Source organism: Ips typographus, linkage group LG12 (assembly GCF_016097725.1).
Source record: "Ips typographus isolate SLU linkage group LG12, UJ_Ityp_2.0, whole genome shotgun sequence".
Lineage (NCBI taxonomy): Eukaryota > Metazoa > Arthropoda > Insecta > Coleoptera > Curculionidae > Ips > Ips typographus.
Genome location: NC_138433.1, coordinates 1,703,625 through 1,718,377, shown reverse-complemented (window position 1 = coordinate 1,718,377; position 14,753 = coordinate 1,703,625). Strand labels below are relative to the sequence as shown.

The following is a 14,753-nucleotide window of genomic DNA, read 5'->3' as shown; positions in this document are numbered from 1 at the left end:
ATTTTTTTACTCCAAGTGGGTTTTATAAGCGATTTTGTCCCTGACTGTCCTTTAAAACAGTCTCTCTGGCGGTTCAAACTTTGACGCCGCTTTTCTCCCTGACTGTACCAAATTTTGTAGTGTTTTTTAGCTTATTGGATAGGAAATTTAATGAGGATTTCAAAAATGTGCTTAAACCTGTCATTTTTTTACTCCAAGTGGGTTTTATAAGCGATTTTGTCCCTGACTGTCCTTTCAAACTGTCTCTCTGGCGGTTCAAACTTTGACGCCGCTTTTCTCCCTGACTGTACCAAATTTTGTAGTGTTTTTTAGGTTATTGGATAGGAAATTTAATGAGGATTTCAAAAATGTGCTTAAACCTGTCATTTTTTCACTCCAAGTGAGTTTTACAGGCAATTTTGTCCCTGACTGTCCTTTCAAACTGTCTCTCTGGCGGTTCAAACTTTGACGCCGCTTTTCTCCCTGACTGTACCAAATTTTGTAGTGTTTTTTAGCTTATTGGATAGGAAATTTAATGAGGATTTCAAAAATGTGCTTAAACCTGTCATTTTTTTACTCCAAGTGGGTTTTATAAGCGATTTTGTCCCTGACTGTCCTTTCAAACTGTCTCTCTGGCGGTTCAAACTTTGACGCCGCTTTTCTCCCTGAATGTACCAAATTTTGTAGTGATTTTTAGGTTATTGGATAGGAAATTTAATGAGGATTTCAAAAATGTGCTTAAACCTGACATTTTTTTACTCCAAGTGGGTTTTATAAGCGATTTTGTCCCTGACTGTCCTTTAAAACAGTCTCTCTGGCGGTTCAAACTTTGACGCCGCTTTTCTCCCTGACTGTACCAAATTTTGTAGTGTTTTTTAGCTTATTGGATAGGAAATTTAATGAGGATTTCAAAAATGTGCTTAAACCTGTCATTTTTTCACTCCAAGTGGGTTTTACAGGCGATTTTGTCCATGACTGTCCTTTAAAACAGTCTCTCTGGCGGTTCAAACTTTGACGCCGCTTTTCTCCCTGACTGTACCAAATTTTGTAGTGTTTTTTAGCTTATTGGATAGGAAATTTAATGAGGATTTCAAAAATGTGCTTAAACCTGTCATTTTTTCACACCAAGTGGGTTTTACAGGCAATTTTGTCCCTGACTGTCCATTCAAACTATCTTTCTGGCAGTTCAAACTTTGACGCCGCTTTTCTTCCTAACTGTACCAAACTTTGTAGTGTTTTTTAGGTCAGTGGATAGGAAATTTAATGAGGATTTCAAAAATGTGCTTAAACCTGTCATTTTTTCACTCCAAGTGGGTTTTACAGGCGATTTTGTCCATGACTGTCCTTTAAAACTGCATTTCTGGTAATTCAAATTTTGGCACCACTTTTCTCCCTGACTGTACCAAATTTTGTAGTGTTTTTTAGGTCAGTGGATAGGAAATTTAATGAGGATTTCAAAAATGTGCTTAAACCTGTCATTGTTTCACTCCAAGTGGGTTTTACAGGCAATTTTGTCCATGACTGTCTTTTCAAACTGTCTCTCTGGCAGTTCAAACTTTGACGCCACTTTTCTTAAATGTCACGTGATTTTGAACTTAACCTAAGTTGAGGTTTGAATCTGACAGATCAGGAGCAAAATAGCACCGTCAGTTAAATTCTTCTCAAAACTGGTTGGGGAAACGGACATAAAATTTAAACTCAAAAAGGTCACGTGACTATTTTTCCGATTGAAACCAGTTTCCGACTAAAAATTCTTACGTTTTACTGTGAATATTAGCGTCTGGTCCGATTTCCTCCACGATGATCGTATCGACCGATAGTTTCCCATCTGAACTGCGATCGGTGTAGATTACCAGCGAAGCATCGATATCGTTGATCTCCAGTTTGCAAAGTCCGTGATTTAGGTCCCTAATTGGAGAACTCAGCAGCTCTCCAGCGTCGAAGAAAAGCACCACTTTAATCTAAGACATCCTTTTAAATTAACATTTCAGAAAAATTAACCCAAACTGACCTCGTCGACTTTACATTTTCCTGTCAAGAATTTCACTTTGGGTTCGCAGAAGAAAGCCTCCAACTCTCGGACGTTGTCGTCCTGTTCGAAAATCTCTGAAATTGGAGAACTGCAAAACAAAACTTAAAAACGTTCCAGTATATCAGTGGATAGTACCGTATTTGTTCCGGTAACAAATCGACAAGTTTGGCTTCCCCTATATTGTCCGTGTAGATGGACGTGATCATTGACAGGTCTTTCTGGCCTAGAGTCACCTCGATTTTGTCCAAAACCGAGTCGATTTCCCAGTTTTTTTGTGCGGTTTTCGAGTTTGTGTGCTTTTTTATGTCCATGCCGAAACACAACGGCTCCACTAAAGTTTCCTGTAGTTGTCATTTTTTATTTAAAAAAATTTGATCAAAATTGGTTAGTACCGACCTGCATCTCTAACGTAGCAGTCAACGTCATGACCCCTCTAGTCACTACGGCCTCGTTGAGTTTCACCAGAATATTTTCCACCACTCCTGTGTCAGATTCTTTGAAGAAGTTTTCAATTCTTAAATGACCTGTACGGGGTAGTCAATGTATGGTATACGGGGTAATTGAATTTCGACCGTTGGGATCTCGGAAACTATAAGAGATACGAGAAAGTTTGTTTGCTCAATTTAAAGTTAAACTGAAAAAATTTTGATTTTCCGAGTAGTTCCGAAGATATCCGAAAAAAACTGAATTTTTGTTTTTTTTTATTTCTAAACTGATGACGGTTTTCTTATTTGCCACCCGACGTTTCGTCTGTCGGCAGTCATCATCAACTTTCTTTTTTGTTATGGACGCCATATTGGATTTTTACATGACCAAATACAGCATTTTATACTGAATTCAGTATGACAACAACTTATGATTTGCTTTATAAATGATAAATTAGTTTTGCCTTAGCTGACAAAATGGCGGCAGTTACAGCAAAACGGACACCAGATTCGTGATCTCCACGCCAAAATTAGTTAAAATGGCCACCTTGACAGGTTTAAATCCAATATGGCGGCGGTCAGTATAGTAGGCTAAGAAAACCCTTTATTTGAAGAAAATGTGTTTTTCCAAAAATTAATTGATTATTTGAAATATTCCGTAGACATATCATATGATCGTAGGTGGCTAATGAGTGGAGCTATCACGTGACGTTGAGCGGGCACTGTTAAGTTGCCCCGTTTGGCCGCTAGAAGGCGTCAAATTAGACTCTCGTTTTTTTGCATTTTTAGGTTACTGGATAGGAAATTTAATGAGGATTTCAAAAATGTGCTTAAACCTGCCAATTTTTCACTCCAAGTGGGTTTTACAGGCGATTTTGTCTCTGACTGTCCTTTCAAACTGTCTTTCTGGCAGTTCAAACTTTGACGCCGCTTTTCTCTCTGACTGTACCAAAATTTGCAGTGTTTTTTAGGTTATTGGATAGGAAATTTAATGAGGATTTCAAAAATGTGCTTAAACCTGTCATTTTCTCACTCCAAGTGGGTTTTACAAGCGATTTTGTCCTTCACTGTCCTTCCAATCTGTGTTTGCGACAGTTCAAACTTTGACACCGCTTTTCTCCCTGACTGTACCCAATCTCGTAGTTTTTTTTATGCCATTAGGTAGGAAATTTAATGAGAATTTCAAAAATGTGCTTAAAACAGTAATTTTCTCCCTCCAAGTAGGTTTTACAAGCGATTTTGTCCCTCACTGTCCTTCCAGTCTGTGTTTGTGGCAGTTCAAACTTTGACACCGCTTTTCTCCCTGACTGTACCAAATTTTCTAGTGTTTTTTCAGGTTATTGGATAGGAAATTTAATGCGGATTTCAAAAATGTCCTTAAACCTGTCATTGTTTCACTCCAAGTGGGTTTTAAAGAGGATTTTGTCCATGACTGTCCTTTTAAACTGTCTTTCTGGCAGTTCAAACTTTGTCGCCGCTTTTCTTCCTGACTGTACCAAAATTTGTAGTGTTTTTTAGGTTAGTGGATAGGAAATTTAATGAGGATTTCAAAAATGTGCTTAAACCTGTTATTTTCTCACTCCAAGTGGGTTTTACAGGCAATTTTGTCCCTGACTGTCCTTTAAAATTGTATTTCTGGCAGTTCAAACTTTGACGCCGCTTTTCTCCCTCACTGTACCAAATTTTGTAGTGTTTTTTTAGGTTATTGGATAGGAAATTTAATAAGGATTTCAAAAATGTGCTTAAACCTGTCATTTTCTCACTCCAAGTGGGTTTTACAGGCAATTTTGTCCCTGACTGTCCTTTAAAATTGTATTTCTGGCAGTTCAAACTTTGACGCCGCTTTTCTCCCTGACTGTACCAAATTTTGTAGTGTTTTTTAGGTTAATGGATAGGAAATTTAATGAGGATTTCAAAAATGTGCTCAAACCTGTCATTTTCTCACTCCAAGTGGGTTTTACAGGCAATTTTGTCCCTGACTGTCTTTTTAAACTGTCTTTCTGGCAGTTTAAACTTTGACGCCGCTTTTCTCCCTGACTGTACCAAATTTTGTAGTGTTTTTTAGGTTAATGGATAGGAAATTTAATAAGGATTTCAAAAATGTGCTTAAACCTGTCATTTTTTCACTCCAAGTGGTTTTTACAGGCGATTTTGTCCATGACTGTCCTATAAAACTGTCTTTCTGGCAGTTTAAATTTTGACGCCGCTTTTCTTCCTGACTGTACCAAACTTTGTAGTGTTTCTTAGGTTAGTGGATAGGAAATTTAATAAGGATTTCAAAAATGTGCTTAAACCTGTCATTTTCTCACTCCAAGTGGGTTTTATAGGCGATTTTGTCCCTGACTGTCTTTTTAAACTGTCTTTCTGGCAGTTCAAACTTTGACGCCGCTTTTCTTCCTGACTGTACCAAAATTTGCAGTGTTTTTTAGGTTATTGGATAGGAAATTTAATGAGGATTTCAAAAATGTGCTTAAACTTGTCATTTTTTCGCTTCAAGTGAGTTTTACAGGCAATTTTGTCTCTGACTGTCCTTTAAAACTGTCTTTCTGGCAGTTCAAACTTTGACGCCGCTTTTCTCCCTGACTGTACCAAAATTTGTAGTGTTTTTTAGGTTAGTGGATAGGAAATTTAATGAGGATTTCAAAAATGTGCTTAAACCTGTCATTTTTTTACTCCAAATGGATTTTATAAGCAATTTTGTCCATGACTGTCCTTCCAACTGTCTTTCTGGCAGTTCAAACTTTGACGCCGCTTTTCTCCCTGACTGTACCAAATTTTGTAGTGTTTTTTAGGTTAGTGGATAGGAAATTTAATGAGGATTTCAAAAATGTGCTTAAACCTGTCATTTTTTCACTCCAAGTGGTTTTTACAGGCGATTTTGTCCATGACTGTCCTATAAAACTGTCTTTCTGGCAGTTCAAACTTTGACGCCGCTTTTCTCCCTGACTGTACCAAATTTTGTAGTGTTTTTTAGGTTAGTGGATAGGAAATTTAATAAGGATTTCAAAAATGTGCTTAAACCTGTCATTTTTTCACTCCAAGTGGTTTTTACAGGCGATTTTGTCCATGACTGTCCTATAAAACTGTCTTTCTGGCAGTTTAAATTTTGACGCCGCTTTTCTTCCTGACTGTACCAAACTTTGTAGTGTTTCTTAGGTTAGTGGATAGGAAATTTAATAAGGATTTCAAAAATGTGCTTAAACCTGTCATTTTCTCACTCCAAGTGGGTTTTATAGGCGATTTTGTCCCTGACTGTCTTTTTAAACTGTCTTTCTGGCAGTTCAAACTTTGACGCCGCTTTTCTTCCTGACTGTACCAAAATTTGCAGTGTTTTTTAGGTTATTGGATAGGAAATTTAATGAGGATTTCAAAAATGTGCTTAAACTTGTCATTTTTTCGCTTCAAGTGAGTTTTACAGGCAATTTTGTCTCTGACTGTCCTTTAAAACTGTCTTTCTGGTAGTTCAAACTTTGACGCCGCTTTTCTCCCTGACTGTACCAAAATTTGTAGTGTTTTTTAGGTTAGTGGATAGGAAATTTAATGAGGATTTCAAAAATGTGCTTAAACCTGTCATTTTTTTACTCCAAATGGATTTTATAAGCAATTTTGTCCATGACTGTCCTTCCAACTGTCTTTCTGGCAGTTCAAACTTTGACGCCGCTTTTCTCCCTGACTGTACCAAATTTTGTAGTATTTTTTAGGTTAGGGGATAGGAAATTTAGTGAGGATTCTAAAAATGTACTTAAAACAGTCATTTTCTCACTCCAAGTGGGTTTTACAGGCGATTTTGTCCATGACTGTCCTATAAAACTGTCTTTCTGGCAGTTTAAATTTTGACGCCGCTTTTGTTCCTGATTGTACCAAAATTTGTAGTGTTTTTTAGGTTATTGGATAGGAAATTTAATGAGGATTTCAAAAATGTGCTTAAACCTGCCATTTTTTCATTCCAAGTGGGTTTTATAAGCAATTTTGTCCATGACTGTTCTTTCAAACTGTTTTTCTGACAGTTCAAACTTTAACACCGCTTTTCTCTCTGACTGTACCAAAATTTGTAGTGTTTTTTAGGTTAGTGGATAGGAAATTTAATGAGGATTTCAAAAATGTGCTTAAACCTGTCATTTTTTTACTCCAAGGGGGTTTTACAGGCAATTTTGTCCCTGACTGTCTTTCTGGCAGTTCAAACTTTGTCGCCACTTTTCTCCCTGACTGTACCAAATTTTGTAGTGTTTCTTAGGTTAGTGAATAGGAAATTGAATGATGATTTCAAAAATGTGCTTAAACCTTTGACCCAATATAAACTTTCTCGTATCTCTTATACTTTGCGAGATCCCAAATTGTTTTGGTCGTGGCCGTTCAATTACCTGTATCAATTACCAAGACATTGGGAGAGGACGATTTCTGGGGTATGAGGAAAACAGGTCCTCCCACATTAATGGACAAACTTATTTTCGTTTTGTTCTTCAAAGTGTCTGTAGCGGTTTTCAGCATCGCCCTAACCGAAGTAAAGTAGCTTTCTAGATACTCCAACACCTCCAAGTTGATTATGAAACGCTGGAAATTCAATTTTCCACAAAAAACCCTCCTCAAGTCACTCAAGCAATTACCTGAAGTTGAACCATGAGTTTATATAAAAATATAACGTGAATCCTTCCCAGCTGCAACTTAAAACTACCATCGAAAGTTTCTTCAACCCTTTTATCCATCACGTCGCTATTCTTAATGTGAGTGGCATTCCTGACGTATTTCACCTCAAACACCCTGTCTTCATCGACATATAAAACCTGCAAATCACTTCCAGTCAATGGAGGGGTCTTAAATAACAAGTGACTACAACCTTGGAGTAAATGGTGACTTGGGAGAGATGCTCCACGTTGATGCTGGCCAAATAGCTCCGAAACACAAACCGTTCATTAGCCCGGAACAGAAAGTCCAGCTCAAAACCGTTCAGATGCAAATTAATAATATCAAAATCGGAATCGCAAACCACAACATTCAAATCGCTCATTCGAGCCGAATGGGAGAACTTGACCGATCCTGGAGGAACCGGAACGTCAGATCGTTTATGCAAAGTGTTATGGATTTTGGTCAAGCTTTTGGCAATTACGCTTTTTAAAAATTGCGGTGTCTGTTGTCGTAGTCTTTGAGGGAAATATTAATTATTATTACCAAAAGAAAAAAAATTGGGGAAAACTTACTTGTGACTCAAGTATTTGGAATACTTAATTAAAGTGTGCACAGCCTCCTGGTGGAGTAGGACGTGGATGGTGCCAAAGTTGGCCACTAAGGAAGTTTCGACTCCGTGGAAATGGGTCCAGAAGTCGGGACAGTTAGCGCTAACCTAAAGTTGTGGAGAAAGATTAGTGATGGGTGAATTACCAGTAAACTTTACCATAAATTACTCGTAAATTACTGTGCAGTTCAAATTTTCTTCCTGACTATACCAAATTTTGTAATGTTTTTTCATGTCATTAGATAGGAAATTTAATAAGGATTCCAAAAATGTGCTTAAAACCGTCATTTTCTCACTTTAAGTGGGTTTTACAGGCGAATTTGTTCCTAACTGTTCTTTCAGACAGTTTATACTTTGACACCGCTTTTCTCCCTGACTGTACCGAATTTTGTAATGTTTTTTCATGTCATTAAATAGGAAATTTAATAAGGATTCCAAAAATGTGCTTAAAACCGTAATTTTCTCACTCTAAGTGGATTTTACAGGAGAATTTGTTAGTAACTGTTCTTTCAGACAGTTTATACTTTGACACCGCTTTTTTCCCTGACTGTACTGAATTTTGTAATGTTTTTTTCATTTCATTAGATAGGAAATTTAATAAGGATTCCAAAAATGTGCTTAAAACAGTCATTTTCTTACTACAAGTAGGTTTTACAATAAATTTTGTCCCTGACTGTCTTTTTCAACTGTATTTCTGGCAGTTCCAATTTTGACTCCACTTTTCTCTCTGACTACTCGATTTTGTAGTGTTTTTTACGGTTTTTTATGTCATTGGATAGGAAATTTAATGAGAATTCCAAAAATGTACTTAAAAATATGATTCGGTCACTCCAAGTGGATTTTAAAAGCGATTTTCTCCCTGACTGTCTTTAACAGTGTTCAAATTTTAGGTTACAATTTCACCAAACAGTTTTTCCTAAATAACTCAAAAACGGCGAAAGTTACAAAAAAATTGCAGGAAACCAAAAATGTTCCTAATCAACTCCCTAACCCAACACCGTAAATTTGCAGGACCGTTTTTGCCTGCAGTATACAGGGTGTGTATGAAAATAAAAAGTATACTTCATTGAATTTTTAACATCTTCATAACTTGCTTAATTTTCATTTTACCAAAAAATTACCAAAAATGAATCTTGTAGATATTTGCGTCTACTTTATTCCTAAATAATCCATCAGTATACAGGGTGTCCCAAATTTGAGCAACATATTTTAAATGGAATGACCGATTTTTTATTGGATTTTTGGAATCTACGTCAAATTCTAGGCCTACTTGATGTAAAATGTTTGTATCGATTTTCAATTGTTTTTGTTCTAGTAGCCTTACTTTGACCACCCTCCTCGAAAGTAGAAATTTCCAATTTGAGCGAAATTTTGGTACATTTTCCAGAAAATCGTCCATAACTCGCTTATTTGAAACACCCTGTATAAACATACCGTATAACAAAAGAAAGCTAATGAATGGGGCTATCACGTGACGTTGAGCGGGCACAGCTAAGTTGTCCCGTTTAGCCGCTAGAGGGCGTCAAAGTTGGTTATCGTTTTTTGCAGTTTTTGCTCAATATCTCAGGAACGTTTCAGGTTAGTAGTCTCAAATTTTAATCACAAACGCACCTCCAAGGGGTGCAACTTTTACCTTCTATACACTTTTTTGCTACCATGCACCGTTTGACCTTGAAAAATTAAAAACTAGAATTGTCAAGAAATTTCAAGGGTAATACCTTTCGATTTTTTTTCCAAAAATTTTTTTTTATATTAGCCTCAACTGCCTAAATATTTTCAGGTTAATGGTAAAAAAATGACGTAAAATTTCATTTGTAAAAATGACATTTTGCAAGGGTGCCACGCCCTAAAAAGCATGAAAATTGACATAATTTCCAAGTCATTTCGAAAACGGTGCCAGTTAGAGCAAAATGGACGTCAGATTTGTGTTCCCCAGGTTGAAATTAGTTAAAAACAACACTTTGATTGAGTAAAATCCAAAATGGTCGCCGGTAGTATAGTAGGCCCAAAAAATCTCAAATTTAGACTAAATTTCGCGCGCACTTTCCAGAAAATCCTGGCTTATTTGATGCACCCTGTATAAAACCACCGTATAACCAAAGAAAGCTACTGAATGGGGCTATCACGTGACGTTGAGCGGGCACGGCTAAGTTGTCCCGTTTAGCCGCTAGAGGGCGTCAAAGTTTACTCTCCTTTTTTGCTGAATATCTCAAGAACAAACTTCTGTACTTACTTTTCGGTATAAAACAGTGACGACATCGCCATTATTAGGCAACGGGGTAAACACCAAATCCAGGTATTGTCCGCTGGTGGTGGTGTGCAACTTGTCCGTTAACAGCAAACTGTGAACGGACATTTGATACGCAGGACCGTAACTCATAAAAGCCACGTCCATGGAAAATAGGCCTAAACGTAGCATTAAGTACTGACGATCGGTACAGTCACTGGATTTGGAGAACAGTACTGAAAACTGTACAAAAGTACGCATGAAAACACACAGAGAAAAATGTAAAGAAACTATTTTGGGCACCTCATTAATCACGAACCCATACAGGGTTTCTATGGTATTGTTAGGAGATATGTTGTCTTCCAATCCTGGCAAATCCACCGTTCTTGCCCATGCTTCGTTCATGTTTGCATTATGTCCATCAAAGCTGGAAGAAATCACTTATACCAAACGTTATACAGGTGTGGTAAATCCAAAACCGACCTGTAACTGACAGAGAAACGTAGATAATTGCATGCGTGGGACAAAGACAGTAAACGAAAAAAATACCAAGTAGGCCATATTTTTCAGTACGCTTTTGCCAAAATCCAATACCGTCGACAAAATTAATTGGGATTTTGGCAACAGCGTACTGAAAATATGGCCTACTTGATATTTTTTTCGTTTTCTGTCTTTGTCCCACGCATGCAATTATCTACGTTTCTCTGTCAGTTACACGGTTTTCCTATGGTCGGTTTTGGATTTACCACACCTGTATAGTGGTTACAACTTACTTTTTGTGTGTTGTATTGCCCGGATGTCCGTTTACCGTCTTTGTGGTGCGATTTTCGAACCGATTTTCTGGTAAACTAACTTTTTCCTGGATATTCTTCAACTTTTCTCGATTCAACTCGTACAGGATCCGGTCTTTGTGATCCAGTTTCGCATGCATCGCCTCAGTGACTACATCAATCCTGATTCGGTCCACGTGGATAAATTTCAGTAAAGCGGTAATTTTCTTTTCGGAAACGTTCAATTTGAGTGTCGGACAGGAAATGTTGAATTTCAGTCTGGATTTTAAAATTTTCTGTACTACCCCTATTGGCAATCAGATTATTGGGCTTTTTTACCTGGGAATTGTGGGTAAATTTAGGGCGGCGCGCGCAAACACCGCCCCAAAATCGGTTTTGGGTACCAAATGCATTAGAGTGTCTTTTTCATTTCTTGCCGCCTTCCAATGGTCGTTTTTATCGCAGAAAATCACTTGAAGTTGCGTGCATTCTACAAACACACCAAAACAACCATTTTATGATCCTTCGCAAGTTTCGGTTATACCTATTTGCAGCTTGGAGTATAGTTGCTCTTCCATTTCCATTTTGGTAGCTTCTTCATTGATTTGGGTGGTCTGACAGATCTCGGTTTTGACGCAGTATTTACCCAAATCGATTACCAGAACGTTTTCTTCAGACCTTTCAATAAGCAGGGAATAAATTAGGGGAAATAATCGATTTTACTACACTAAGAGTACAATAAAACAAACATTCTTCACATATTCCCCACAAAAAAATTGATATACAGAGTGTCCCAAAATTGAGATACGACCTTCCAGTTGACATTTTCAAATCTTGTTTTGTTGCTTGTCAAAGTTTCGTGCCAGAAAATCGTGAATAACCCGCTTATTTGAACCATCCTGTATATACGAGCCGTATAACAAAAGAAAGCTAATAAACGGTGCTCTCACGTGACGTTGAGCGAACGCGGCTAAGTTGCCCGTTTCGGCCGCTAGAGGGGATCAAAGTTGACCTTGTTTTTTATTGTAGTTTTTGCGAAATATCTCGGGAACGCTTCAAGTTAGAGATTTGTGAAATTTTACCACAAACGCACCTTGAAGGGATGAAACTTTTACCTTCAATGAGCTTTTTTGGTACCGGGTACCGTTTGTCCTTGAAAAATTAAAAACAAAAATTGTCAAAAAGTCCTTCAGGTTAATGATACAAAAATGACGTAAAGTGTCATTTGTAAAAATGTCATTTTTAAGTTGAAAAAGCCCTTTGCAATTTAGGGCAAAATGGATGTCAAAGCGATACAGGGTGTCCCAAAAAAGTGAAAAACAACTTTCAGTTTCCGGGAAATATCTCAAAAACTGTGTAAAAAGCAAAAATTGTCAAAAAGCTTGACTTTGAAGCCATCTAGCGGCCAAACCATGTAACCTACCACCAAAAAAGGGGACATTTTTGGAAAGCCCGTTTCACCAGCTATCCAACGGTGTACAAAAACTTATATAGAGTGGACCAAATAAGCGAGTTATTTAGGGTTAAACGAATGAGTGCTGGAAAAGGCTGTGGCAAACTTTGGAGCCTTCTAGCGGCCAAACCGTACAACCTACCACCAAAAAAAAAAACATTTTTGGAAAGCCCGTTTCACCAGCTATCCAACGGTGTATAAAAACTTATACAGAGTGGGCCAAATAAGCGAGTTATTTAGGGTTAAACGAAGGAGTGCTTGAAAATATTTGGGGCAAACTTTGGAGCCCTCTAGCGGTCAAACCGTACAACCTACCACCAAAAAAGGGGACATTTTTGGAAAGCCCGTTTTACCAGCTATCCAACGGTGTACAACAACTTATACAGAGTGGACCAAATAATCGAGTTATTTAGGGTTAAACGAATGAGTGCTGGAAAAACGTTTGGCAAACTTTGGAGCCCTCTAGCGGCCAAACCGTACAACCTACAACCAAAAAAGGGGACATTTTTGGAAAGCCCGTTTTACCAGCTATCCAACGGTGTACAACAACTTATACAGAGTGGACCAAATAAGCGAGTTATTTAGGGTTAAACGAAGGAGTGCTTGAAAATATTTGGGGCAACTTTGGAGTCCTCTAGCGGTCAAACCGTACAACCTACCACCAAAAAAAAAAACATTTTTGGAAAGCCCGTTTCACCAGCTATCCAACGGTGTATAAAAAAATATACAGAGTGGACCAAATAAGCGAGTTATTTAGGGTGAAACGAATGAGTGCTGGAAAAAGTTGTGGCAAACTTTGGAGCCCTCTAGCGGCCAAACCGTACAACCTACCACCAAAAAAGGGGACATTTTTGGAAAGCCAGTTTCACCAGCTATCCAACGGTGTACAAAAACTTATACAGAGTGGACCAAATTAGAGAGTTATTCAAGATTTTTCTCAGGACACATTTTTGGTCCTCAAGAGTTAGAACACTAACTGAATTCCCTGAATTTTTCCTATATTTTACGGACACACTGTATAATTAAAACCCAATAATAAATAACGTGCAAAACCCACTTACATTACACCACAATTGGATTCGGGCAGAACAAAGTAAGGACATTTGATATTCAAATTCAACTCCCACTTGCTTGCTAATGCTTTGTCCACAAAATGGTGCAGCATTTCAGGAGCTTGTTGAAGACTTTTAAGCAGATTCGGTTTCACAGTTTCTCCAGTTTGCAGAAACTTCTCCAACTCATCGAAACACCTCTACAAAACCAGCAAATTAATATTCCAAACCGTCCAAAATACACTTTGATGACGCACTTTGACGTAAACGCACTCCATGGAGTTTAAAGTAGCTTGCAGTCGGTAAGGACACTTAAAATCGTTGGATTTCTCCCAATTTGAGGTGAAAACAAAGGCCGGACTGTCCTTTAAATGCTCGGAGGTTACCACAGTAATCAGGCTGTCCTCAGGTCCGCTGCCCTCCACAATGATTCCCTCAATTTTGAGTGAACCCTTAAACGAACGCTCCACAAAGTTTGGTGTTACGGTGAGCAAAATTTGCGTCGCAGTGGATAACAGAATCTCTTTGGATTTTGAGTTGGTTAAGGTCAAACTGAAGTTTCCCAGTTTGAAGTTGAAACAGTGATCTATAACAAACATTTTTCAGAATGTCATTATTTTTGCTCACCCTGTACACAATTTTTTTGATACAATTTTTTGCTCTACGCCACCAAAAAGAGCAGTTTAAGACGATTCTTTTGAGTGGTTGAACCACCCTGAACTCCAGAAAATAACCAAGATACAGGGTGTTCAAGTTTTGAACTAATTTTCGGTAAAAAATGTATCAAAGTAGTTTTTAGAAAATATTTCAAAAACGGTTAGATTTACAAAAAAACTACAAGAATGCAAAATTGTTCCTAATGGACCACTAAACCAAACTACGTAACGTTTGAACTTGAATACAGTTGGTTGTATACAGGGTGTGCACGAAATTGTTAGTGGGTCATTATTTTGCTCACCCTGTACACAATTTTTTAGATACAATTTTTTGCTTTACACCACTGAAAAGAGCAGTTTAAGACGATTCTTTTGAGTGGTTGAACCACCCTGAACTCCAGAAAATAACCAAGATACAGGGTGTTTAAGTTTTGAACTAATTTTCGGTAAAAAATGCATCAAAGTAGTTTTTAGAAAATATTTCAAAAACGGTTAGATTTACAAAAAAACTACAAGAATGCAAAATTGTTCCTAAGGGACTACTAAACCAAACTACGTAACCTTTGAACTTGAATACAGTTGCCTGTATACAGGGTGTGCACGGAATTGTTAGTGAGTCATTATTTTTGCTCACCCTGTACACAATTTTTTAGATACAATTTTTTGCTCTGCACCACTGAAAAGAGCACTTTAAGACGATTCTTTTGAGTGGTTGAACCACCCTGAACTCCCGAAAATAACTAAGATACAGGGTGTTAAAGTTTTGAACTAGTTTTCGGTAAAAAATGCATCAAAGTAGTTTTTAGAAAATATTTCAAAAACGGTTAGATTTACAAAAAAACTACAAGAATGCAAAATTATTCCTATTGGACCACTAAACCAAACTACGTAACGTTTGAACTTGAATACAGTTGCCTGTATACAGGGTG

The 14,753-nt window shown here is 37.6% G+C and overlaps 1 protein-coding gene and 1 long non-coding RNA gene across 2 annotated transcripts in view; one reads left to right on the top strand and one right to left on the bottom strand.

Annotated features, from left to right (window-relative positions):
- The window catches only part of LOC145736448 (uncharacterized), a 60,693-nt gene that overhangs the window by 22,840 nt on the left and 23,100 nt on the right, over window positions 1-14,753 (top strand). The gene's annotated exons all lie outside the window — the stretch shown is intronic.
- LOC145736402 (intermembrane lipid transfer protein VPS13A-like) overlaps window positions 1-14,753 on the bottom strand; it is a 42,943-nt gene that overhangs the window by 25,372 nt on the left and 2,818 nt on the right. The window contains exons 9-23 of the mRNA XM_081990818.1: window positions 13,426-13,754; window positions 13,178-13,368; window positions 11,208-11,341; window positions 11,003-11,153; window positions 10,667-10,942; window positions 10,197-10,320; window positions 9,900-10,136; window positions 7,632-7,774; window positions 7,271-7,574; window positions 7,041-7,217; window positions 6,798-6,987; window positions 2,408-2,535; window positions 2,147-2,352; window positions 1,991-2,099; window positions 1,738-1,940 (exon numbers count right to left, since the gene is read on the bottom strand). Of these exons, the coding sequence (XP_081846944.1) occupies window positions 1,738-1,940; window positions 1,991-2,099; window positions 2,147-2,352; window positions 2,408-2,535; window positions 6,798-6,987; window positions 7,041-7,217; window positions 7,271-7,574; window positions 7,632-7,774; window positions 9,900-10,136; window positions 10,197-10,320; window positions 10,667-10,942; window positions 11,003-11,153; window positions 11,208-11,341; window positions 13,178-13,368; window positions 13,426-13,754 (2,902 nt within the window). The remainder of the gene's footprint in view (window positions 1-1,737; window positions 1,941-1,990; window positions 2,100-2,146; window positions 2,353-2,407; window positions 2,536-6,797; window positions 6,988-7,040; window positions 7,218-7,270; window positions 7,575-7,631; window positions 7,775-9,899; window positions 10,137-10,196; window positions 10,321-10,666; window positions 10,943-11,002; window positions 11,154-11,207; window positions 11,342-13,177; window positions 13,369-13,425; window positions 13,755-14,753) is intronic.